The sequence below is a fragment of the Podarcis vaucheri genome (assembly GCF_965113315.1).
Source record: "Podarcis vaucheri genome assembly, chromosome: 3".
NCBI classification, from domain to species: domain Eukaryota; kingdom Metazoa; phylum Chordata; class Lepidosauria; order Squamata; family Lacertidae; genus Podarcis; species Podarcis vaucheri.
Genome location: NC_138761.1, coordinates 85,337,660 through 85,363,306, shown reverse-complemented (window position 1 = coordinate 85,363,306; position 25,647 = coordinate 85,337,660). Strand labels below are relative to the sequence as shown.

Here is a 25,647-nt window from a genome sequence, read left to right as displayed (position 1 = left end):
AAATTATTATAAAAATGCTACAGATCTTGTGCTCAGACCAAAAAGAAACAAAACCCTTCGTAGCTGTCCCGGGGCTTCTTGCTGCTCAGGAAAGTTTGATCGTTCCAGAGTCCTGATTTACATTCAAGGATTAAACACAAAATCTAGGTAACATTGGCTTACCACTTGCCACACGGCATGGCCAGTGCCACCTTGTCAAGGGTGGCATGAGAAAGAACGTGGCTTCCTATCTACACAAACAAGCTCTTATAAATACTTACAGCTGACAATCTTGCAGATCGTCTTGTTGGCTATAAAAAGGAAAGAAAATATCTTTGTAGATTTGCAGCAGTTCACATCCACACAAGGCAAAAATCTGTCACTCATTTGCCAACAAAATAAAATGTACCTGAAAGACAACAGAAGTCTTTATTACCAAATGCAAAGGTCTTTGCATCCTGAGGGATTATTGTTTTACATGTACGCGATGTACTTGCTCAGCTTATTTGCTTACTACGTTTTGAAATCTTATCTTCCTGTTTGTTTCTCTACGGTTGTGGAAACCTCTTGTGGCAAGATCAGTGGAAATTATTTCTGGGACTGTGCTCCTGCAGCTGAGACGACGGTCCTGTTGACTCGCGACGAGAGGACGGAGAAGAATGAGGCCGAGGAGAGGCTGGCGCCGCCGCAAAAGGCTGCTGAACACGCCCCCTCGAAGGCACCTGGTTGGATGCCCGCCGAGGGGGCGTGGATGCCAGCCAGGTGAGAGGAGGCGGCAGGGGGCTAATGCCCCCTGCTAGGGGCGGTGCTCGGGCTCCCGCCCACAACCACTCCCCTCTCTTCCAGGGAGGAGAGTCTTTGTGGAAACCTCTTGTGGCAAGATCAGTGGAAATTATTTCTGGGACTGTGCTCCAAGGCACATTATGAACAAACAAAATCTGAAACCCCCATTACCAAGGCCCAAGTAAGAGTGACTTGGCGGTCTTTGGAGCTTTCTAAAAATAATAATGCCGTATTCTTTGAGCACCCAAACACTGGGGAATAAATAATGCACACCTAGTAAACTAGACTTTCTTGATGTGGAATTTGGATTCTTTTGCAACGGAATCTAGAGTCTTGATGCTAATGATTGAAATTTGATACTATGATCAGAAAACATCAGTGCTGACACGGAATCTTTAATTTACTGCTCCTTTTGTAAACTGGAATCTGGTGGGAGAGGATCTTGAAAAGTCGTAACTTGTAAATAACTGGTAGAGTTGTGCGGAAAATCTGAGAAAAGTACAACCATGATTTTTAAGGGGAATTTGTGGCTTCATGGACTGGCGAGTGAAGCATCAAGCCACACATTCATTTAGAGGAATTTTGAATCGGAAGTACTTTTGCTTTCCTCTGTGACGTAAGTCAGGCCAAACTTAAAACAACAATGTACTATTCATTTATTTTAATTAACGCTTTTAGAGAATTTATTGCAAGGCAATGAACAATAATATAAAGTTCGGCATGAAACAATGATATCAAAAACACTCCAATAAAATACTAAAATAATAAAAACAGGGGGCAAAGATGCAAACAACCCAAGGTTATTAAGATATCACCAAGTGCAGCTGTAGAAAGCAAACCCATCAACTGAGCTCTCCTTCAAAAAAAAGTCCATGGCAAAAGGCATGTCTTCAGGTGAAGGCCAGCTGTGGTCCTACGGTACACAGACACCACCAGCACATTCTGCTGTTTTTCTGATCTAACAAAAATGAACCATGAATGGGGACACGGTCCCACCCATGGAAAGCCTACTGGAAGCTGCCAGGCATGGTTGAGTAGGAGGGAGAAAGTCACATTCATCTGGGGAGGGGACATACACAGTACTCCTGCGCCACCTAAGAGATAACCCTTCAGGGGTAGCTCTTCACAGTGCTAGCCATCTGTTCCCATGCTATAAGCAGATGACAATCTCAGTGCAAGCATCCCCTGCTCCGTGTAGCACTGTCGGAACTGACAGGGCTGACCACACCTTAGGAAACAGGAAAGGGAGAACACTATAATATTAGTATTTGGTGTGCCACCTGAGGCATGCCTGTAGCTTTTGTACCATGTTTGTGTTTTCTAGTTGAGGATTTTCTCTTCCCCCTTCCAGGCATGGGCATGCACTAGACATTTCACTGGCAAAGCAGCAATGATGTGATATGAGCACAGGACTGGTGTGAAAAACACATTTTCTTTCCTAAATGCATGCATCTCAATCTAGTAGTCTCATACGTGGTTGCACACATGGAGTTGCACCTGGAGGAGCATGTGCAGAAGAAATTCTGGCCAAGTCTGATGTTTGTGAACTACTGTGCAAGAGCTAGAGGAATATCGTTCAAGAGGTTGAGAAAGTTTGCTTTCCTCGCACAAGTATCATGCACTAAGTCAGGAAAGCTGCTGCTGCAAACTGAAGAGGCCTTCTTCGCCTTGCGGAAGGGCACCTTTTAGCACACACAGACCATAAATTTTCAGCTCCAGAACCAAATTTCTTCACATGACGTAAATAAGCCTGCACAGCGCACTGAGCTCCAGGTCAGAGTAACGAAGAGAATTATTCTACTTTATCACACCAGTGTCAGGCTGAAGTAACTTTCCATTTTTCCAAAAAATGACCATTTCATTCAGCAGCTATGGTTAGCCTTTTACTCTTGTTTCGAAAAAAAGTATTTTCTTCCACACAGTCATCTTAAAAAAACAACAACAACTACACAACACAACTTTGCCTCCAGCCAATTACCCTCACATGCTTCACAAATTTTTACATTTCTCATTTCCACAATTAACATTCAGGTTTTTTAAGTTCAAATATGCCCTCTAGAGAACATTAAAAGTGCTTCAGAAGAGAAGCAATTCATTGTTAATTATCCCAGGCACTTGGTTTTGTAAATAAAATTTGTTCTTTCAGATTGGCAACTTCTTTGAAAATAAGGACATTCATACATTGATCCGATCAGGAAAAGCATTCCCTTACTGTGCGTAAGTAAATCAAATGTTAGCGAAAACGCTTGCAGTTTGGAGACTAGCTAAATGCATTGATTGCTTTTAAATGAGTGTAAGTGCTAAAAGTTGGGGAGGTTTGTTGGCTACTTAGGTCACACTGTGTCATCTCTTATACAAACATATCCTGCACCCACCTGCTATCATCTACACTGGCACTAAATGGACCCATGTATAGGCGTTAAGGTTGCACAGTTCTGCAAAAAGTTGTGTGTAGGAAGCTGTCAAACTATTGGTCTATCTATTCCGTACTGTCCTCACTGACTGGCAGCAACTCTCCAGGATTTCAGAGGGGACATTCCCATCCCCAAGTGGAGATGCTGAGGATCGAACCTGGAACCTTCTGGATGCAAAGCAGATGCTCTGCCACTGAACTATGGCCCCTACCTGATAAATACAGTCTGCATGGAACTGTATACAGTGTGCCTGAAATTTATGTGTGTTTAACTTGCGTGCATTCAGCTTTATGTGCTTGGCAAAAAAATAAAAACGGGGATGGGCATCTGGGAAAAAAGTCTTTGGCAATCTCACTTGCACCCAATGTGTTTTAACTATGCATTATTTTGACTTTAGATGCAATCCCCAGAACGTAGCCGCTGCGTAAGTTCCAGGCTTATAGAAACAGGAACAATGATAAACTCTCACCATGCTGCTGTTTTCTACCTACCTGTCTGATTTGTGCAAGTCTATCAGCTGTGCTTCCCAGGAAGAAAATGTTTTTAAAGAGTAAGAGAAATGCAAAATAAGGCGACTGCTGTCAAAAAACAACCTTAAGATTGTGACTGGCAGCAGAAGCTGCTTCAAGCTGCCCCCCAAAGAGATCCCAAAGCTGGAGACTATCCCAGTCGTAAGGAGCAGACCAGGGCATCCAGGCTGCCTCAGCAGCAGACCAGTGAAGTGAACAAAAGCAGTGCCAGACGGAAGTGAGTTCACTTGTAGAGCAGACATGCCCTCAGAGTTAAGTCTTCCAACTCAACAGTGCCTTTGTACATATTCTCAGATTTAGGAGACAGAAGTGGTAACTTACAGAATTTAAACAGAGCACATGATACTGCCTAGTGATATCATCATCATCATCATTTATAAGCTGCTTTTAAAGCCAAGCCTTCCCAAGGCATTCAGACGTTTCAATGATATATAATCCATAATAAACAGTACGACTCTCAGCTGAGGTTGTATATTCCATGCAGCCACAATTTGTGCCATGCTAGTGAGAAAATTGGTGTAATAATAAATAATTAGAGCTTGGTTCAGTCTATTATCATGGCTGCAAGTACCCTACAAGGAATAACAGGACCAGGTTTCTCTAAACAAACCCACACCCCAGTGGCACACAGAATTTCCAAGATGCTGGTCACTGATCTTCCACATCAAGTCTCTTTTAGCTATTAAGAGTCCCACAAACTTCCATAATCTGCTGTTGTATCTGGGTCCTTCTTCTTCCTCGTTATATATTAATAATAAAGTCATGACAGACAGGATAAAACCATGGCTTTTTCGATATCTTCTGTGTAAATGAACTTTCTGTAATAGCTTTTCTGATGTGGCCAGAAAACAGATTTTGCCATATCAAGATTTTCACTGGCTGTCACAGGCTCTGAAGAGTTTCAGACCAGGGATACCTGAAGATGCCAGTGATTGAACATGCATGCAAAGGGAGTGCTCTCTGATGGAGCTAGACCAGCCAGCTGCCATCTGAAAGCAAGCAATACACACACACACACACACACACACACACACAAAATCTTAGTGTTTAATTTCTCTATTTTCTTATGGCTCTTATTGCTGAACATATATTCATCATTATCATCAACCTTTATTACGGTCCAGAGACCCAACCAATCGTTACAAAGCAATACACAATTCATACAGCCTACCTCCAGGTTAAACAAGCATTTCGTTCAGAATATAGGGATCATTGGTTCTAGCAACCACAGATAAAAACTTGGCCACTGCTAATGTTCTAGCATTTGTCCGGTCTTCCAATAGGAACCTGACATAGTGAAAATATATTCAGCCAGTGCTTGTAGTATAGTATTTCAGAATCGAGGAATCTATGCAGAAGAACAGGAGATGACGTTTTGAAGGTCTGCAGTTTCCTGTCGCTCTCTTAAATCCAGCAGAAAATTGCACCCAGCAAGCAAATTTGTTTTAACTTGTGTAAATTATCGGGTCACAGGTGTGTGTGTTTTGTTCATTGACCCAGAATATGAGTTAGTCGTTGTACTGTTAACTTTGAATATGAATGACACAGCACACAAACTATTTCAGGCCTGACTCACCCCTCACAGATAGTTGCATGTACTAGCAGATAAGTTGCACTTTGGCCACATGTGAGCTAACTCTACTGTCTCGCTAGTGTTTTGTCTTATAAAGCCACCAATATATAAAGAATGGTTGAGAAACAAAGGAAGGAGTCACACTTGCCTCTTGTTTTGTTAGTTTCGCGGCATCCTTGCCTTCAGCACCCTCTGGAGACTAGGAAGGAAATGATAGAATTTAGTTAGTTACATTACATTCTACTTCCTTAAATCAGACAAGCAGGGTAGAAATAAGAGCAAAAGCCAAGCATTACACATTATTCTATCCCTCCAAAATACTACTCTTCTTTTAAGTGCTTCACATGTTTCAGAGCAGCAGTGACGAGCGCAACCTTGACTTCATGGTGAAACATGATAGCAGTAGGTTGCCCTGTCTCTAATACACACATTTTAATCAGGGATAGAGCATCTGACCTTGCCAGTTTTAAAAACATCTCTGAAGCTGGCTTTACATTTCCCATTAAAGGTAGCTTTAAATTACACATGAAATAAACTGCCTGAAATGCTTTCAAAATTCACTATTTAGTTTTAATAACAAACAAGAGTCAGTCAAAATACCTGTCAAATGGTAGCACAGCAATTGCGTTGCCTAGGCTCTAAGGGGTCAGGGTAATGGAGTGCAATTGCAAAATGTATTTAAACTTCCCTCAATAACAGACAAACACCGAGACAAGAAAAGCACAGGCTAAATATGTATTTCCCTTGCTTCTACACATGACAGTAACAGAACATCGCTTTAAACAAAATGGCAGATTTACAAGACGGCATTCAGACACATCCCGAAGGCACTTCAGAATTCCCAGGCTACAACCCCAGTGCTGAAATCTTGTCTATGTACATTTTTCATTGTGGCAAGAATCAGGCTTTCCCCAAGGATACGACACTGGCTGCCTTACAGCCTAAAAAAGATGGCGCTCATATGCCTCAGCTGAGTTTCCAGCTGATTAACAAGGTGCGTTCATAGAGGGATGCAACAGCTGGAGATTGATAAGATAAGGGAATGGAGTGGAACCTTGAGGCTTAACCTAACAAGGATGTAGAAATCTCTTGGAACACCAAATGCTTCGCTTCCCACAGGCATGGGCTCCTCCAATATTAAGAGATCCATGAGGCAGAAATGACGAATGGACCAAAATAAGGCACGGGAATTGATTTTCAAATTCATCCTGCCTCTCATGTAGGCAGTCATGAGGTCGCCCCATTTTCCCCAGGACACAAATAATGCCACTGGCAAACTGACAAAGGATACAATCTAGGACTGAGTGATGCCCAGTTTTCAATATCACGATATATCACCACCTAAATATATCACCAACATATCACAATGTCTGAAATAAGGATGTAACTATGTAGAGGCGAACGGAGTACAGTTGTACCTCGGAAGTCAAGCCGCTTGACTTCCAAAGCACGGCTTCTGATTGGATGCAGGAAGCTCCTGCAGCCAATCGGAAGCCGTGGAAGCCCCGTCAGATGTTTGGCTTCCAAAAGAACATTTGAAAAGCGGAACAGTCACTTCCAGTTTTCAATTGTTCAGGAGCCGGAACGTTCGACTCCCAAGGTGTTCGGGAGCCGAGGTACAACTGTAATGTCCTGGCAACAGCTACCACTTCGGGGGTCTAAAACTGATACATTTTTACGTAAACATATTTTTATAACTGTTGTTTTATAATACAGAGCAACAGGGCAGCAGGAAGCATGAGAGAAGGAATAACCGGCTTCACGGATTTTCCCACATCACGTTTTTTTTACATAGCACACAAACACATTGTGAATTACGATCTATTGCCATGTCAAATATTATGAAACCCTATCACGATGTGGACTTCAAGCCGATTTTGGATGATGTATTGATGCATTACCGAGCACCACTGCAATTCAATACTCAGGACTAAGCTTAGTGGGAGTGGCGACTGAGTAAATAACAGGAGACTCATATACATGTCTATTCAGAAGCAAGTCCCACTTAATTCAACGAGGCTTATTCCCTTGCACTGCAGTCTCAGTGACTAACATCTCATTTACAGTTTTCTGCTAAAGGGAGACCTGAATGCCTCAGCAAAGAAAATTGAATTAGGTTTCTGTTGCAAGCCGCAATCCTAGAAAGTGAGCACATCACTCTTTAAAACTGATATGCTCCAGACCCTGAAATGTTTTGGGCCATCAGGGAAAATATAATGTAAATTAAAATTAAAATGGCTTCAGAAGAAGACTCAGCGGCAGCTTCAAGTAGAACAACCATTCAATTACGCATGTACAGTATTCCAGTTTATTTTACAAGTCACTGTAGAAGAGAAGTGAAGAGAGAAGTAATGAAAACAAGTAATCAATAGAATCATTTTGAGAAAGGAGCTGAGGGAGCAATAGGCAGCTCAGACACATGCATGTACAACAGTTGATTTCTCACTGCTTGATTACTCAACCTGAGCGAGCCTGCAAAAATGAAAGCAAACAACGTCTCTTATTAGTGAAGCCATGAAATGAGACTGACGTTGCCTGGTCTTTGCACACTTCTTGCGCAGAAGTAAAATGCCATGGAGTTTAGTGGGGCTTATTCCAGCTTAGCATGCATAACATAAACAGGTTTCCTTGGTTTCTCTAGCCAAAGCAACAGTTTTCAACCTTGCCCACTTTTCAGTATTTTATCATGAGCCTACTGCAGAAGCTTATTTTGTTTAACTGAACCCCAAACACCAAGGTTTGTTTATCATCTAACAAGAACTGAGCATGCCATGGCAGTTACAAGTATAGTTTACAAGCGGTAAAATTCTTAAACCAGCATATATTTCGATTCTGGTGGATGTCCCAGTGATTTTTTTAAAAATTCATTTTAACAAGGAAAGAGAACAAAAGGGGGGATATGAACTTCGCGGAGATGACACATGCTACAAGGCAGACTTGCCCAGTGATCTGGAATTGCATGTTTCAGAAAAATATAGGCCTGTGTATTTTGTTTTCCAAATCATGGCTTTTAAAAATAATTTTAAAAATACCTGTGATTTTACTGGGTACAGTCTTTTACAATGTTTGTAAGCTGCCACTGGGGTAGATATATTGAAAAGAATGCAACACAAATAAATAATAAAATAAAAAAGATAATCAAAGCCTACATTTTTAGAATTTACCAGTGTGTTCTGGTTTGTTTAAAGGTTTCGATGGATAAAATGAAATTTCAGAGGCAAAACCTTAACAAGAGAGAGAGAGAGAGAGAGAGAGAGAGAGAAGAAGGAACTCTACTGAGTCCCAGATCTGGAATTATTTTAGATTATTAGATGTCAGCTGCTCAGCAGGCAGGGAAAACAAAACTGAAATTAATTCACAGGCACCAACATCATATTATTATTCAACTGTTTAGAAAAAGTGCCGGGGATATTATCCTGTCCCATGGTAAGTATCCTGTGTGCTTTCCCTCAAAAATGGTCTCCGATCAGCCACACCAGTAAATAGGGCAGATGTGATCAGTTACTGCTATGTTTGCACTGACTAGGGCGGGAGGTGAACTTAGCTGTTCACAGCTTCTGCCATCTTTATTTTACAAGCAATCACACTGATTCCTTGACGTTCCAAATCAGCCAGTAGTCTAAATCTCAGACTTCCACAAAGGAACTTAAGGTAGCATATAGTTCATCCACACAAGAATCCTATGAAGGGGCCAAGAGCACTGTTTGAGAAGTTTCACATCTTAATTTCACATCCCAACACTATACCACACTGGCTCTCTTGAGCCAATGTTAATAATACATTATTCTACAGATGTCATCATACAAACAACTCTAAACTTTACGCAAAATACTTCCAAGTAAGTATGCAAAGGAACGAAAATTTAGGCTGCAGTCTTGTGACCGGAAGGGTAAGAAAAAGATTTCCTTAAAAAAAAAGTTCTGCTATATAGACTGTAATGATATACAGTGGTACCCCGCAAGACGAACGCCTCGCGAGACGAAAAACTCGCAAAACGAAAGGTTTTTTCGTTTTCGAGTTGCCTCGCAAGACGAATTTCCCTATGGGCTTGCTTCGCAAAACGAAGCTTGCCCCGGGGACAGCGGGTCTTCTCTTTTGAAGCAAGGGGCTGCGGGGAGATAGCAATCTCCCTGCAGCCCCTTGCTGCAAAAGACGTCCGGGGGAAGCGGGGAAGCGAAGCGCTTTGCTTCCCGCTTCCCCCGGACCTCTTCTGAAGCAAGGGGCTGGGGGGAGATAGCGATCTCCCTGCAGCCCCTTGCTGCAAAAGACGTCGGGGGAAGCGGGGGGGAGCAAAGACTTTGGCCCCCCGCCCGCCTTCAGAAGAGGTCCAGGACCTCTTCTGAAGGCTGGCGGGGGGCAAAAGTCTTTGTCCCCCCTGCCTGCCTTCCCAGGGGCTTTTAAATCGCCCCGGACAGCGGAGAAGTCCTCCGCTGTCCGGGGCGATTTTAAAATGCCGCCCGCCAGCATTTTAAGATCGCCTGGACAGCGGAGAAGTCCTCCGCTGTCCCGGGGTTTTTTTAAATGCTGGGGGTGGAAAGAAAAGCCCTTGTCCCCCCCCCCCAGCCTTCAGAAGAGGTCCGGGGACAGACTGTCCCCGGACCTGGTCTGAAGGCGGTTTCCCTAGGAACGCATTAATTGATTTTCAATGCATTCCTATGGGAAACCGTGCATCGCAAGACGAAAAAACCGCAAGACGAAGAGACTTGCGGAACGAATTAATTTCGTCTTGCGAGGCACCACTGTATAGACTGTAACAGTTTAAACTGTTTAAAGATCTACTGTATTAATATATTACTCTTGATGGAAACCGCAAAAGAAACAAAATGTGCAAAAGCCCCTTGTATAGAATTACGGTAATGCCCAATTTCTTCAAGGTTAATAACTTAGTAATAGAGAGAGAGAGAGTGCAAGTTAGGAGATTTGTGCTCCAAAATGCATGTTAATAAAAAGCCTTAGTAATAATAAAAGCTTCATCATAAGCTGTGGTGAATATTGTATTGTGGCAAACATTTGGTGTAAATGCCAAAAGTTGAGGGGCATGAGTGGAAGGAGGTGAAGGGTGAAATTGGATTCTCTAAGACACTCTTATCTAATTGTAAATTATTCTTTTGCAGAATCTCCTGAATTTAAATGCAGTGTTGCTATGAGCCAGTGACGAGACAAAATGTATTGATAAGCCTTGCCTTATTAACTGCTTCAATTACCATTACTGCTGACTGAAGGGGAAAAATATTCCCAAACCAGGCCAATAGCTCAGCAATTGTAGGTGTGGAAAAATGATTTTTAAAATACAATTGGCATGGCTGCTCTCATCCTCTCCAACACAGAGAAAGACACAACAGAACTGAAAGAATATTTTGGACTTCTGGCTCCTACAGTTCTAAGCATGTGTCTAGTTTTCCTTTCCTCCTTTTGTTCCCTTTTAACTACAAAATGAAATTGCCTCTTATAATGCTATCCAAGGCATGCCTACTCAGAAGTAAGTTCCCTGGCGCTCACTCCTAGAGAAGCGGGATCAAAATGGCAGCCTTAATGTATATTCTGACCAAATATATTTTGTAAACTCGGTACAGTATGTTGTCCTCGTTTTGTTGAAGCTGTGATTACTTGTATCTGCTTTTTCAAAAGTTATTTATACAGTAGTAGAGTATTAGCAAACAGATTTCCCCACCATCTGAAACATGAAAAATTGAACGTTTTCATAAAGATTTCTGAGCTGTTGTGCGCAATTAAAAATCCTGCACCTACATTGGTCTGCATTTCTAGGGAATTATTTCCTAAGCACTACACTTCACAAAAACAGACAGACAGACAGTCTAACACAGGTAGTGAAGATTTCTCCTAATGACAGAGTAACATGTGAATAGGGCTTCTATCTAGCCTATGAAATACCTTTAACAAGTCCATAAATTTATTCTAACCTTCTAAAGTAGGCATCAGAATTACATATGTATTTAATATATGTATATTATGGGATGGAGATTGTTTAAATGTTCGCCCCAGAATTTTGACTAGCACCTCTGGGCATGGCAAATAAAGCATTTTTTTTTAAAGAAACCAGGAGTTTTCTCAAACCACACATTCAGTTTTCAGAGTGGGATGATAGATCAAAAGCACTACCACAATACTCTGTATTTCAAAAAACCAATGGGAATCTCACTAGTTTGGTTTGTTGATATACTGACTATTGCTCTCCATGGAACATAAAAATTCTGCAATCACAGAAAGCCTAGGCAAACTCAACCAGCTTTTTACTTACTATGGACATTCTTCCTAAAACAACCCATGAAAATTACAAATAACAATGCTACTGTGTGATTTTTAAACATCAGGAAGGTTTTAAAAAGTATTAAAATAGAAAAACTACTAGCATTCCATAGATTCTGAAATATTCAATGTATGTATATTGTATATAGGTATGGAATGCATCTTTCATCTTTCATTAATGCTAATAAGCATTAATACAAGCCCTCTTTTTCGATGTATAAAAACTACATGCTTGCATGGGCTCAATAAAATTTTCACATTTAAAATTTAAACAGCAGCCTTTACCATATCCTGTGATTTGAACTGGATGTTTTTTTTCTGATGCACCCTAAATATTTACAGTGTGATCTGCTTTAACATGTTTGATTTATTTTGGGGAAGTATTAAAAAAAATAACTCTCCAAGCAGCAGGTATATAAACAGTAAGTAGTATTTGATTCAAGAATAAAGAATGCACACTTAAATGTAGCTTAAGTGTAATATGTAAACAACAGGATATGCTTCCATTCCATTTTAGCAATTTTAGCAATTTTAGGTTTGGTGCTAATCTGACCTGCACAGCCAATTAGGCAAATTTGCACTATGAATTTGAGTTTGGTTTTGTATATGCACTTGTTTGTACCTCTATCTAAAAATCAATAAAGCATGTTATGTGCTCTCTAACACACTACCTAAGAAAAATATCCAGAAAATCATCAGTTACATTTTTAGAGCTTACACAATATTGCCATTGCTACTAACTGTTGATGGAACAAATAATCTTCTTGAAATGGATTTCTTTCGGTGGAAAAATAAGGGACTGGAATGGAAAGTTTTCTCCCCCATATCATTGGTCTGTTTTGAAACACCCAGATCTTGATTTAGCTAAAAAGCTAGTTGTGGCCATGTCCTCCCCTGGCTGAACGTGGCTCCCATGTCACTCCATCGCTGCCAATCTCCCACTTCCACCTGCCGAAGGTGCAGGTGGGCAGGAGATCCATTGGTGAGAGCCAATGGGATGCGTAAAAAAAAGGGGCATTCTCAGGGTGGGGCTGAACCAGCTGTGGATCTGCTGGCTGCCAAGCTGGTCTCACTGCCATCATGTGACAGCATCAGACCTGATCAGATCAGTGCCCTGCCCCTTCGGCTGAGGACACTATGAGCAGAAGATGTGGCCATGCTGGAAAGCCCACCCAACACAAGGATTCCACCCTTAGTCAGTACAAATGTTTCCCAGATAAGCGCTTCTTCTCTGGCATGAATGATTGGCACTTAATTTCTTCTCAAAGTCCTTTAGAGCATATGTAGGCCAAAGCACCTCTCTAGACTACCACCTTTTGTATTTGTACCCTATTCTAGTATAGTGGAACCTCGGTTTATGAACTTAATCCATTCTGGAAATCCGTTCCTAAACCAAAACCTAATGAGGCCTCCCACCACTGGTGCCCTTCCACCGTTCGGGTTTCGTTCTTAGACCAAGCTAAAGTTCACAAACCGGGACACTACTTCCAGTTTTGCGGAGTTTGTAAACCGAATAGTTCGTAAAAGGGCTGTTCTTAAACCGAGGTACTAGTGTAGTTTGAGAGTTTTGAGTTGCAACCTGCATCTTCATACTAAATGCGCATACTGTAATAAAATGTGCAGCTATATAGACGCTTCCATTAAATATGTAATAAAATTTAAGAGAAGAAAATATGAGTATGAAGCCATGGACCGCACCGTAAGAAGCAGGTAAGTGAGAAAACCCGCTAATCCAGCCCTTTCTTCCTTGGTCCTGAACACTACCGCTAAGAAGATACCTTATTCCCTGGTTGCTTCCACATAACAGGATGTTCACCTCTACCATTTTTTAGTGGCCTAGCCATTTCTCTGGGTAGCATGGCCTGGCCAGGAGGCATGGGGTGAATAATAAGGCCACACATAAAGTGAGCCGGTTTATGGTAACAGTTTGAACTGTTAACCAAAAGAGCAAATTAAAAAAAAAGACCAGGAGTGGCTTGCCAAGTTGAGCAGGGCCCCAAACCTGACACCAATGCCGGGAGGCGACTGCTGCAGCTCTGCCCACTAGGTGAGCCACTCCTGAAATATAAAAGAGGAAAACACATCCAGATAAACCTAGTTTATATTGTTTCCTTATTCAAGTCATTAGTTCTCTCAGTTCAGCTTCTGGATTCTAGGTTTACTGCATCCCTCCTCTCCATCCTGGCTTCTTTTCTCTGATTGTAGCTTTCTCGTTTCTTCAAACAAAGGTCAAACGGTACTTATCAGCCTTACTTATATACATTATTTCCGCTCCCTATTCCAATGTCTTGGCCAATCAGAAGGGCAGCCAAGTTCTCTGTGGGTTTTTCGCTCCCACCATTTCTTTGCTTTCTTTCCTGGCCCCCTCTTTTTATTTTACTGTTTCATTTCACTCTTAATTTTCCTATTCTAGGGCTGAAAATTTGACCCTCCTGCAAGGAGCAAACTAACTAAAAGAAACCATTTTACAATCAAGAACAAAGCACACAAAATGGCTGAAACAGTTTCACTCCTTCACAGAGAAGATTTAAATTCTAAAAATATGCACTGGAAGCAGAATGATAATTTTCTAATCCTTAAGAGGGTAATGTCAACATCATGAAGTGACACTTTCCTGAAATGAGAATGAACTAGGAACTAATGCTTAATACACTGCCAGTCCCATCTTACGCAAACTGACTCAGAAGCAAGGCCCACAGAGTTCAATAAAGTGAGGCCTTGGCCTTGAAGAGTCCAAGAACAGAAAAACAGTGGGCAACGTGAGCCAAATTTCTTGTTTGCGTCAATACAATCTATCTATCTGTGTGTGTGTCACACAAAGGAATGTATATGCAATTGACAGCCTTCGCTGAAATAAACTGGGCAACATTTCTGGATGTGGAAACTCCACGTTTGAGACAGAGCTCCAACAGCTGCAGGAAATTTTTGGATCATGGTGACATAGCCACATGACTTGAAGACATCAAAACACATGCGGGTTCATACACACCGGGCTAAAAAACAAAAACCTCCAGGCACATCAACACCAAGCTAAAAACCTGACACTATGGATTTTATTGAGATAAATCGCTGCTTGCACCAAATCACTTCTGTGAGCAAAACTGAACTACCCCTCCATCTCTTTCCCCACCCCAAAATCTACTCTAGAGAGTTGGGGGGGAACCCTAGGCAGATTTGGGAGCACACCGGGGGAAAGAAAGTAAATGGAAATTCCATTTGCAGAATTCACTCTGTGCACACAAAGGATTTGTTTGGATGCAACCCTATGAATTTCAAGCATCTTCCCAATCCTGATATACAGGCGGATCCTAGTTATTAGTTTATTAGTTAGAAGACAGTCCCATTAACCTCAATGGAGCTTGCTCTTCAGTAGGATATGGATTGTAGCCATACACAGTTTTAAAAAACTGTAAAACACAGTTTTAAACTGTGTTTAAAAAACACACACAAAAAAAAAACACAACCCTTTAAATCTTTGCTGTATTTCGACAGCCAAAATTATCTATTCAAAATTACTCCATGAATTATTCATCAAAAGAAGAGAGAACAACAACAACAAAAACCTACTGAGGGGAGCGAGGGGGATTTAGTTTTGTTTCAATTAATTTGTTTATTTGTTAATATTTGTTTATTTGTGAAATATAAAAGTGTACTGCAACTGTATCAGTGTACAGTGGTACCTCAGGTTAAGAACTTACTTAATTCGTTCTGGAGGTCCGTTCTTAACCTGAAACTGTTCTTAACCTGAAGCACCACTTTAGCTAATGGGGCCTCCCGCTGCCGCCGGAGCACGATTTCTGTTCTCATCCTGAAGCAAAGTTCTTAACCCGAGGTACTATTTCTGGGTTAGTGGAGTCTGTAATCTGAAGCGTATGTAACCCGAGGTACCACTGTACTAGGTTGGATTCAGGTAGAGGCGAGCAGACAGAGGTGTTGTTTTGTGAATTGTTGTACAAGCACATTGTGAAATGTCAACACACCTCTGGTTTTTAGTAGTCTTTTTCTCGCAAAAGGATCTTGCACTAAACATGAAAAAGCCATGTGTAGAGAAGCCCTTTGCTCCCATCTAACTTAATGTTTTTACCTATATGCACATTTAACTGGTAGAGGTATTAATCAATTAAACAGATACAACTTATGATTAAAAATATTTAACTGGGTTGCAGCTCTAATTTAAATATATTATTTGTCTAACAGAAGATGCAGCAAACCAAATGCATATATTTTGATAAAGAGCAAACACTTTGATCACTGTCTAGAAACTCAGGACAAGCATTTGAGGCCTTTTTGTGTCTGTAAGTCTGAGTTTGGGAATCTATGGTTATGCTACAACTTCCATGCTGGTTGGTGTTGATGGGAATTGGGAGTCCAACAATATCTGGAGGGCTACACAGGTTCTCTTTCCCTGCTGTAAATAGACCTTGAAGGCTGGGTATTGAGTGGTGTACTGCTGGTTGTTGTACACAAGTTATACCTGCTTCAAATTTATTTATATTATGTTATATTTTATTTATTATTTTCATAGCCCACATTTCCCCCCAAGGAGCTTAAGGCAGCATACAGCAGCAACCCTGTGAGATAGAATCATAGAATTGTAGATTGGAATACTACTACTACTAATTTATTATTTATTTCCCAGCCATTTCAGGCTGCTCCCAATAGAATATTAAAACCATGATAAATACACCAAACATTAAAAACTTCCCTAAATAGTGCTGCCTTCAGATGTTTTCTAAAAGTCAAGTAGTTGTTTATTTCTCTGGAAAGGGTCTTGGGGTCATCTATACCAACCCCCTGCAGGCTGAGAGTGAGTGACTGGCCCAATGAACTTCATGACCATGTGGGGGATTTGAAACTTGTTCTCCCAGGTCCTAGTTCAACACTACACTATGTTGGCTCTCAGAGTTGGCTTGGTTGGTAGAGCTTGAGAGTCGTGAGTTTGAGCCCCCCTATGGGCAAAGATTCCTGCCTGGCAGGGGGTTGGACTAGATGACCCCCACGGTCCCTTCCAACTTTGCTATTCTATGATTCTGAGCTTCAAAAGTGTTGGTCCTGTGTCCATTACTGGATCTCTTGAATTTACCAGGCTAGATTCCAAGGGCAAAGACGGATCAGGAAGGGATCAGGTACAGTGCAGAGGAGGCATAGGGGTTTCTTCTGTGTCCTGCAATCAATTGTGTGTGAGGGTGTGTGCGCTCTTTTTTAAGTACAGTGGTACCTTGGGTTACATACGCTTCAGATTACAGACTCTACTAACCCAGAAATAGTACCTCGGGTTAAGAACTTTGCTTCAGGATGAGAACAGAAATCGTGCTCCGGTGGCGCGGCGGCAGCGGGAGGCCCCATTAGCAAAAGTGGTGCTTCAGGTTAAGAACAGTTTCAGGTTAAGAACGGACCTCCCGAAGGAATTAAGTACTTAACCCGAGGTACCACTGTATTTCTGAAACAAGGCAGAGGCACATTTTCTTTGTTTTTAGATAATGCACACACATGCAATAGCTGGTATCATTTAAAAGAAGGCATTCCTCTTGTATGCGTGAAAAGAGAGAATGCCTCTTTTAAGATGGTGCTTGCTAATACAGTTTTTACCAACACTTGCATTAAAAACTTCTGCTGCCCTGATTAATAAAGAGGCACCATTTTAATGAACAGAGCAATTACATACTGTTGATTTTCAAATAAAGTGCAGCTTCAGATCTCAGCCTCACAACCTAGATCCTCAGAACATGCTTCAAAAGTTTCACTGTAATCAATGGGTTCAGACAAAGTTAGTTAAGCTTGGGTTCCACTGAATTTACTCAGTCACTAGTCAGAATTTAACTCAAATCCCATTGATTTTAACAAGAACCAGGTTCAAATAACTTTAGCCTGGATCCAACCCCATGCAATTCAGTCCTGGGTAACTAAATTGTGGTCCAAGAAGAAGAATGTAAATCATAGGATATTTCAACTACCAACAGTCTTCTTTTACATTTGTACAAACTGTTCTGGGAATACAGAGCTTATCAACGAAATTGATCCATTTGAGTCTAACATTCTTACTGATCTGCTGAAAACCTATTTGCAATCTCTTCTCTGATTCATCCTTTCTTTTTTTAAAAAAAAACCTGTGTGTATATATGGATTATGGACACTTGCTTATTTTAAATTGGGAACTGCTATCTAGCGAACATTATTGTTTGCTGTACCTGGCAAAAAGCTGAAGATTTCTGTATTGATTTATTGGCCTGCACAGCCTTGACAGGTACCTGTCATTACAAACCAGCAGATTTAGTATAGAGCAGGATATGAAGGTAGTATGCTTTCGCTTCCTGGGCCAAGGCTACCTACACACTGGTTTCCTTGCAGAGAGTAGCACAGAACATGAGGCGACATACCAGAGGTTACAACTGAACACAGTACGGCAAACGAGTTTTTGTGAAAGCATATCTGAAGCTCCTGAGTAGGCACACGCTGCTTTATCTTTTACTTTTGCTTCCACGTCTATAAAGTTTAAACACTACCATTAGAATTGTGGTCTTTTTTTTTCTTTTTAAAAAGCAAACGTCCCACCATTTTTGGTAGGTCTTTAAGGACTGCCCAGGGGTAGGTGGATGCAAAACCGCTGGATATTCAATGGCAGAGGTGTAAGTTATGATAGCACTGCTTAACTGGATTACAAAACAAGCAGCACACTTAGGAGCTGACTCTGGAAAGGTGATTTCCAATGTGGCAGAGTACAGAACATCTTGAGGTGTATAGCGGAATGCCAGGTCGTGAATATTTTTAATACATTTTATTTATTTATTTTGTAAAGCAGCAGGGAGTTGGGCTTCAGAAGTCACGCAGCTTTAGTGACATTCCACTTCGACTTATATTAATCTCCGGCTCCCCATCTGATCAATTTGTTTTACATAAGTGCTCTTTTTTGATCTAGCCCTAACAAGCTCAGCTATCAGGTAATTTACTGTTTGTCAACAGCAATATCACCAATAAAGTACCTCAGTGGAGGCGAAGACAGAATGCCCACACAACCGCTTCAATCTGCAGAGCTGGTGCTGTTATAGGTGCCTCATAATACTTGCTCTGCATTTGTAAGAATTCAAACTTTCAGTGCGGAAACACTCAAACTTTGGAACTCTCTGCCTATTGACATCAGGCAGGCGCATTCACTGTACAGTGGTACCTCAGGTTACATACGCTTCAGGTTACATACGCTTCAGGTTACAGATTCCGCTAACCCAGAAATATTACCTCGGGTTAAGAACTTTGCTTCAGGATAAGAACAGAAATCGTGCTCTGGCGGCGCAGCAGCAGCAGGAGGCCCCATTAGCTAAAGTGGTGCTTCAGGTTAAGAACAGTTTCAGGTTAAGAACGGACCTCCGGAACGAATTAAGTACTTAACTCGAGATACCACTGTACTCTTTTTGAGTGGCTGTTAAAAACATTTTTGGTTAAACATTCCTACCCAGATATGTAGAATGTTTCTATGTGTTTTAATGTGTTGTTAGCTTGTGCAGATTTTAATTATCATTTGAATGCTTAAACTAATTGTTTTTAATTATTTTTACTGATAATTTCATTGTTTTATTCTTTTTGTAAACCTCTCTGAGGTTTCTTTTTACAACCGAGGGGTATATAAATTGTATGAAATAAACGAAAGTGAAGAGGTCTGCTTTCAAAGTAGAAGAGCAGGTGCTCAGTTCAAAACCGAGTGTGCCCCATCGAGAAGCTGATACTTATTTGTTTGATTTAGGTATTTACAGCCTGCACTTTAATACTGAATTTCTAGGCAGATTACAACATACAAAATATAATAAAAACAGTCCATAAATACCCATAAAACGTAATTAAAAGCAACAATAAAACTTCAGGAGATGTTGGTTAAAAAAGGGAAATTCACCATATTGTTAGCAGGTCTGAACTCCCATGCCTAATTATAATGACTTAGAAGCTTTATTGCTTTCAATAGGCCTTACTTTGAAATCTCTCGTTAAATTCAATAGGTTTTATTTCAAAGCATTTTCACTTAGGATTGTGGGGCTAGACGGTAATCCCTGACATACTTCCAGCCTAAATTTCCTTATTCAGAGAAGGTGTTGCAGATGGAACTTACTGTCTTGGGAATGTATTTTACAACTGCGGCCTAGTTGTGCATGTTACATACATGTGTGCCCTGCTTCTCTGCTGCGAATACAAAGAAGCAGGGCCACAGTCCTTTTTCAGTCACTGGTTTCATACTGCAGACCCTCCAAGTGTCTCTATTTTTCAGGGATGTCCCTGATATAGAGAAGCCATCCCAGTTCCTGATTTGACCCTGGAATGTCCCACTTTTCCTTAGGATGTCCCTAGTTTCGTTGGAGAAATGTTGGAGTGTATGGAATTATCCGACCCCCTAAGCCGTCTGAAGGCAATCCTGTATAGGGCATTTTTTAAAATGTTTAATGTTCTGTTGTGTTTTTATATATGTTGGAAGCTGCCCAGAGTGCCCAGAGTAAGATGTGTGGGGTATAAACAGTAAAATCATTATGGAATAGGACTTTCCTATTTTCATCAGAGAAACGTTGGAGGGTGTGCATACTGTTCACTAAACAAGGCTGTGTACACATTACCTACCAGCTTATAATGCAGCTAGGTTGTTCTTTTTCTCTATTCAGATCAAAGCTGGTTTGGGGGAGAACCCATCAAAAGGCAGTACAAACACCAAGATAGATAGTTTGTGGCTAAAGCCATGTGCAAGCTACTTCCCAAACTAGTAGTAAGAAGGCACAAGGAGGAAAGTAAACTGCAGTGTGCATGTAGTCTAAGTTGCATTTTACATGCACATGCAAGTTGCAATTCTAGTGACACCCAATTCTTTATTTCCCCACCAGGAACTCCTCCATCCTAGATGCTGCCCAACAGAGAACGTGTGTGGTTTTTAATCTTTCTGGAATGAAAAATCTGAAGGTTTGAAATCTGTTTTCACTATTTCCTCTGGTTTAGAATAACCTCTTCTTTATTTGTTATTTATAGAACGATGAATGAGTATAGCATCATGAATGCTTTTTCTATATTTACAATAACATGTTTGTTTGTTTTTAAGTGGTAGATGGGGATCCGCTTACTCACATGATTCTATAATAATTTGATCTGGCTTCAACTGGCTTCAGGATGTAACTCCAAGAGAGTGTGGTCAGAGAGTTGGCTGGACAAAGACAGAAAGTAAACTAGTGGGTGAGTGGTTGGGAATCAGGGCTTGCCCCCTCAATGTAACTGTTGTACAGTGGTGCCCCACAAGACGAATGCCTCGCAAGACGGAAAACTCGCTAGACGAAAGAGTTTTCCGTTTTAGAGGTGCTTCGCAAAACGAATTTCCTATGGGCTTGCTTCGCAAGACGACAATGTCTTGCGAGTTCCTGCTGGTTCCCCCCCCCCTTTTCTAAGCAGCTAAGCCGCTTATCAGCTGATCCGATCGGCAGATAAGCCGCTAAAAGCCGCTAATCCGCCAATGAGCTTGCTTCGCAAGACGAAAAAACCGCTAGACAAGAGAATCACAGAGCGAATTCTTTTCCTCTTGCGAGGCACCACTGTACAGCAGATAGGGGAAACCTGCAGATTCCAACTCAGATCAGTGCCAACAAGCATGGCCAGTGATCAGTTCAACAACATCTGAAGAGCTACTGGTTCCCATACATGCAAAACGGGATTGCTCTGTTCACTATAAAGATCCAATATTACATCAGGAGCTGATATTTTCAGGTTGAAAACCCTAAAAACAATTCAATGTGCTTGCTTTATTAGTGAAACCTTCCCTCTGCCAACCTCTTATTTAAAGATAACATTACAATGACTGAGGGGGTTAATGTTTTTAAAAGAAAATGGTGTAACAACAAATCATTAAAAGCTGGAAGAATGGGTGGAGCTGAGTTTAAAGAACCATAGAGCATCTAAAACCAGTGGCTTGCTGATAATGCTGATCTGAAGCCATGGTTTGTTGCTGGGCTTACACAAACATCCATTTCTTTTAACCATGCACCCTTCCTTAACTACGGTTTGCTTGACCAGCCTTCCCCAGATGATCACTAAACTACAAGAGCATGAAGCAAGAGCTGGTGGAAATCAGAGCAAACTTTGGAGAAACAAGCCATAGCTTGTTTTTCTCTAGAACAACTCATAGTTAGCTCACTGTCTGTCCAAAACACAGCTTAGTATTATGTACAAACCAGGTCACTGTCTGACTTAAAGCTGCATTTGCATTTACTGTCACCTAACCAGACCTGCAGGGACCTGGGTGGCGTTGTGGGTTAAACCACAGAGCCTAGGACTTGCTGATCAGAAGGTCGGCGGTTCAAATCCCTGTGATGGGGTGAGCTCCTGTTGCTCAGTTGCTGCTCCTGCCAACCTAGCAGTTCAAAAGCACGTCAAAGTGCAAGTAGATAAATAGGTACTGCTCCTGCGGGAAGGTAAACAGCGTTTCCGTGCGCTGCTCTGGTTTGCCAGAGTCATGCTGGCCACATGACCCGGAAGCTGTACGCCAATAAAGCGAGATGAGCGCCGCAACCCCAGAGTTGGTCACGACTGGACCTAATGGTCAGAGGTCCCTTTACCTTTAAACCTTAAAAAGGATGGCCTCTTCCAGTCTTGGTGATGGCACATTTGTTCTGAGCATTATATATGAAAGGGTTTGGGGGGAAACAAATGTTCTAGTGCAGTATTGGGCTATGAATCCCATACTAAAACTCTGGTTTACTTAGTGCTAATTCAGTATTTTCAGTACAGCAGCAGACATGTGAAAGCCTAACTGGAAGAGCTTAGAGCGCTGACACTTCACTGTTATTATAGTTCAGTAATCGATAGGTTTCTTTCTGCACAAATACTTTGTGTTTGATTCTTCCAGTCCACTGATGGCTAAAACTTCAAAATATATCTAAATACCATTTGAGTTGAAATCCCTGGCTCTAGAGTTTCATACTTCTCTTGATAATATGGTTATCTGCATTCTTTACAGTCGTACCTCGGAAGTCGAACGCCTTGCGAGTCGAACGTTGTGGCTCCTGAACGCCGCAAACTGTCGCAAACCTGGAAGTTAGTGTTCCGGTTTGCGAACATTCTTTGGAACCCAAACGTCCGACGCAGCTTCCGTGGCTTCTGATTGGCTGCAGGAGCTTCCTGCAGCCAATTGGAAGCTGTGCCTTCGTTTCCGAACATTTTGGAAGCTGAATGGACTTCCGGAACGGATTCCAAGGTACAACTGTATTACAGAGTGAGATCAAAAGAGAGGGTTGAGAAGGAAAGGACACAAGCTGTTAAGATACACGAAAAGGCGCCCGAAGCCAGGTGTATTGGTTTTACTTTGTCAAGTTTGGATTTATTCTTCCTCTTGTCAAAACCACACAGCATGTTTTATTTCAATGTTTTAAACAACTTGCTGACCTTAGAAAGCCATTGGTACCTTTTATTCAGATATTAACTTCTACAGAACCTCTATAGAAATTCCATTTCTATGTAGAGAAAGCCGCTCTTTTGTGGCACTGCAGACTCCAACTCCCATCAGAACCAGCTGGCATGGCCAATGGTCAAGGTGATGGGAATTGCAGTATCAGGAGTGCCACAGATTCCCTATCCCTTGACTATTTTGTTGTTGTTTTGGTTACACATGCTTATGTTGGATTCATAGACTTGCAAACTCCTCAGCATTTATCCCGTGAAGTTCCCAGCCCCAAATTTCTTCAGGGCACCATTTTGGGGGAAACAATAAATCTTCACGCTCTTTTTTAAAAAGACTACTCACCATGGTACTCACCATGAAGTTGTTACAGTAAGTAACATTTAACTTTTGGGGAGCGGAGGGGTACCCTTGAGTACCCCCAGGAGGAAAAAAGCACTGCCTCTGACCATTTCAGCCCTGCCTTGCTGGCTTCTGGGTGAAATGCAAAAACAACTCCCTGCCAGAAACAAGCGCATCGAGAGATAGGGAAGGAACATACCACCAAATCCAAGCGTACAGGGGGAGGCACGAGATCTGAATTTGGGGAGGGAGTGGAGTGCAGTGCAGGGGGCGCAGGAATTCCCCAACAGCTGCAGGAGATGGAAACGAGGAATGGGCAGCGGAGGTGGGAAACTCTCCGAGGCCAAGCGGCGCATCGGCGGAGAGGCCTCCCTCCCGGCTCCCGTCCCCGAGGGTGCCGAGCTCCTCCCCGCCGTCCAGAGCGCTCTCCCTGGGTGCTCTTTGGAAACTCTCCGTTGTTACTGCAGCCTTCGTATGCGAGTAGATCCCCGGCAGCCTGTGCTGCCCAAGGCCGTCGATGCCGCCTCCTGTCCTGATTGACACCGGAGTTGGTACATACGGGGTCTGTCACGGGAGGCGAGGAGAAGGGTGTCGTTTGGTCTAAATATGGCTTTTCTGGTCTGCCCCCTCCCCGTCTCTCCATGTTACCTTGGCGCCACCACCATCATCAAGGCTGCAAGGGAGACAAGAGGCAGGCGCAAGGCAGGGGCGCAGGTCCCGGAAGGGGGAGATGCACACAAACACACACACAATAACAACACACAGAGGCAGTTTGCACAGCCTCCCGCTCGGAGTTTGTCAGCAGCCAACTCTTCCCCGGCGGAGAAAGGAGCGGCGGCAGCGCTGCAGCTGCGACGTTGCGCCAGCGAGCGCGCAAGAGTTGTGGCTGCAAAAGCAGCTCCGGGGACAACTAGATAAGGACGGAGCGAGGAGCCCACACCGCTGGTTGTATCATACACAAACACACGCCATTAAAACGTGCAAGACGCCGAAGGCCACACGCACATGTCACACTACAGAGATCTCCCGACAAGCCGCCTCTTGCAACAGGCGCTTCCAGCAACAACAACAGCAGCAACGCTGAAGTCGTGCACGACCCGCGCGGCCTCCCGGAACCACGCAAATGCCGCGCGTGGCCAAAGGCTGCGTTTTCTTTTTATTGTGCATTTCTTTCCCCTCGCCCTGCCTCCCTCTAACTCAGACCTGGAGGCGACCTCCACGCACCTTTCTTTTCGGCATGATGTCCCTTCTGCGGGCCGCCGAAGGGAAGCGACGAAGACGCGGCTGCCGCTATTGCTCGCTCGCTATTGCTGCCGCTGCTGCTGCTATGACTGCCACCGCCGCTGCACAAGCGCAGATCTCGCGTCCTCCTCCGGCGGTGCCTTACGAAATGTCCCCGATCCGCGGCGGCCCCAACGAGCAGCGGCGGCAGCAGCGGCAGCCTGGGCGCTCTCGGAGGAGCCTTCCTGGGGGCGCAAGCGGCGGCCTCCACCCGCTGCCACTAGCGACCGCCCGCCTCGTCCGGAGAGCGAAGGAGAAGCGCGCGCATGTGTGCGTGTGTTGGGGGGGATTTGCACACTCCTGGATCGTGATTGGCTCCCCCGTTCGGTAGCCCCCCCTCCGCCGCAGACGACTAGCGAGGGGAAGGCCTTGCGGTTCAGATGCAGGGCACGCAGGGGCGAGGCGGGATCCTGCCATTGGCCAGCCGGCGGCGCGCGGAGGCTTCCTTCCCAAAGGAAGGTCGGAAGGAGAATGGCGGATCGCCCTGTCTCCATTTACCCCGAGTGTAGCGGGGAGAGGAGGGTTGCTTCCTTCTCCACCCTTCCGCGTTTGGCACAACTGGCTCCCCCCTCCTCCAAAGATCCTAACATGTCCTTCTACCTCATCGTTGTTGCCATAATGTTGATATCGAGACCATACCCTCCAGTGAAAACAGGGACATCCTAAGGAAAAGCGGGACATTTCGCAATCAAATCAGAAACAGGGACGTTTTCAGTAAATCCGGGACTGTTCCTGGAAAATAGGGGCACTTGGAGGGTATTATTATTATTATTATACCGAGTTAGTGTGTAAAATGCTGTAGCCTACGAAATATGGTTGGCAATACTGTAAATCCCTGCAGCCCCGATCCATTCGTCTCTGATGCTTTTATTTTAATTTTACGCACCGGATTGCTTCCCTCTTGAGAGCAGATGTCGGTTGTCCTCTTCAGGCCATGCACTTCAAGGGAATTTCAAATTACGATATTGTTTGTTTCTGCTGCCTGCTCCGGAGGAAGCTGCTAGCTTCATTAAATATGGCCGGCATATAATCTGAGAGATTTCAACAGTCAGTTGAAAACCATCAGGTCAT

At 42.9% G+C, this 25,647-nt stretch overlaps 1 protein-coding gene and 3 long non-coding RNA genes across 12 annotated transcripts in view; 3 read left to right on the top strand and 1 right to left on the bottom strand.

The window, feature by feature from the left end:
* The window catches only part of LOC309529946, a 30,538-nt gene extending 27,048 nt beyond the window's left edge, over nt 1-3,490 (top strand). For all 3 annotated transcript variants that reach the window (XR_014218538.1, XR_014218539.1, XR_014218540.1), the window contains one exon: nt 2,909-3,490. This is a non-coding gene — a long non-coding RNA (uncharacterized lncRNA). The remainder of the gene's footprint in view (nt 1-2,908) is intronic.
* HMGN3 (high mobility group nucleosomal binding domain 3) overlaps nt 1-24,856 on the bottom strand; it is a 31,008-nt gene extending 6,152 nt beyond the window's left edge. For 4 of the 7 annotated variants that reach the window (XM_082218383.1, XM_082218384.1, XM_082218385.1 and 1 more), the window contains exons 1-3: nt 23,495-23,953; nt 5,428-5,478; nt 261-290 (exon numbers count right to left, since the gene is read on the bottom strand). In XM_082218383.1, coding sequence (XP_082074509.1) covers nt 261-290; nt 5,428-5,478; nt 23,495-23,938 — 525 coding nt within the window. In that variant the 5' untranslated portion in view covers nt 23,939-23,953. Of the gene's footprint in view, nt 1-260; nt 389-5,427; nt 5,479-13,324; nt 13,499-23,494; nt 24,017-24,519 lie in introns of those variants that run through there. The other 3 variants (XR_014218509.1, XM_082218388.1, XM_082218387.1) reach the window with 3 other exon arrangements.
* The window catches only part of LOC309529966, a 154,444-nt gene that overhangs the window by 82,003 nt on the left and 46,794 nt on the right, over nt 1-25,647 (top strand). The gene's annotated exons all lie outside the window — the stretch shown is intronic.
* On the top strand, nt 13,508-14,961 carry LOC309529974. Its single transcript, XR_014218572.1, has 2 exons — nt 13,508-13,593; nt 13,960-14,961. It is a non-coding gene; the product is annotated as an uncharacterized lncRNA (long non-coding RNA).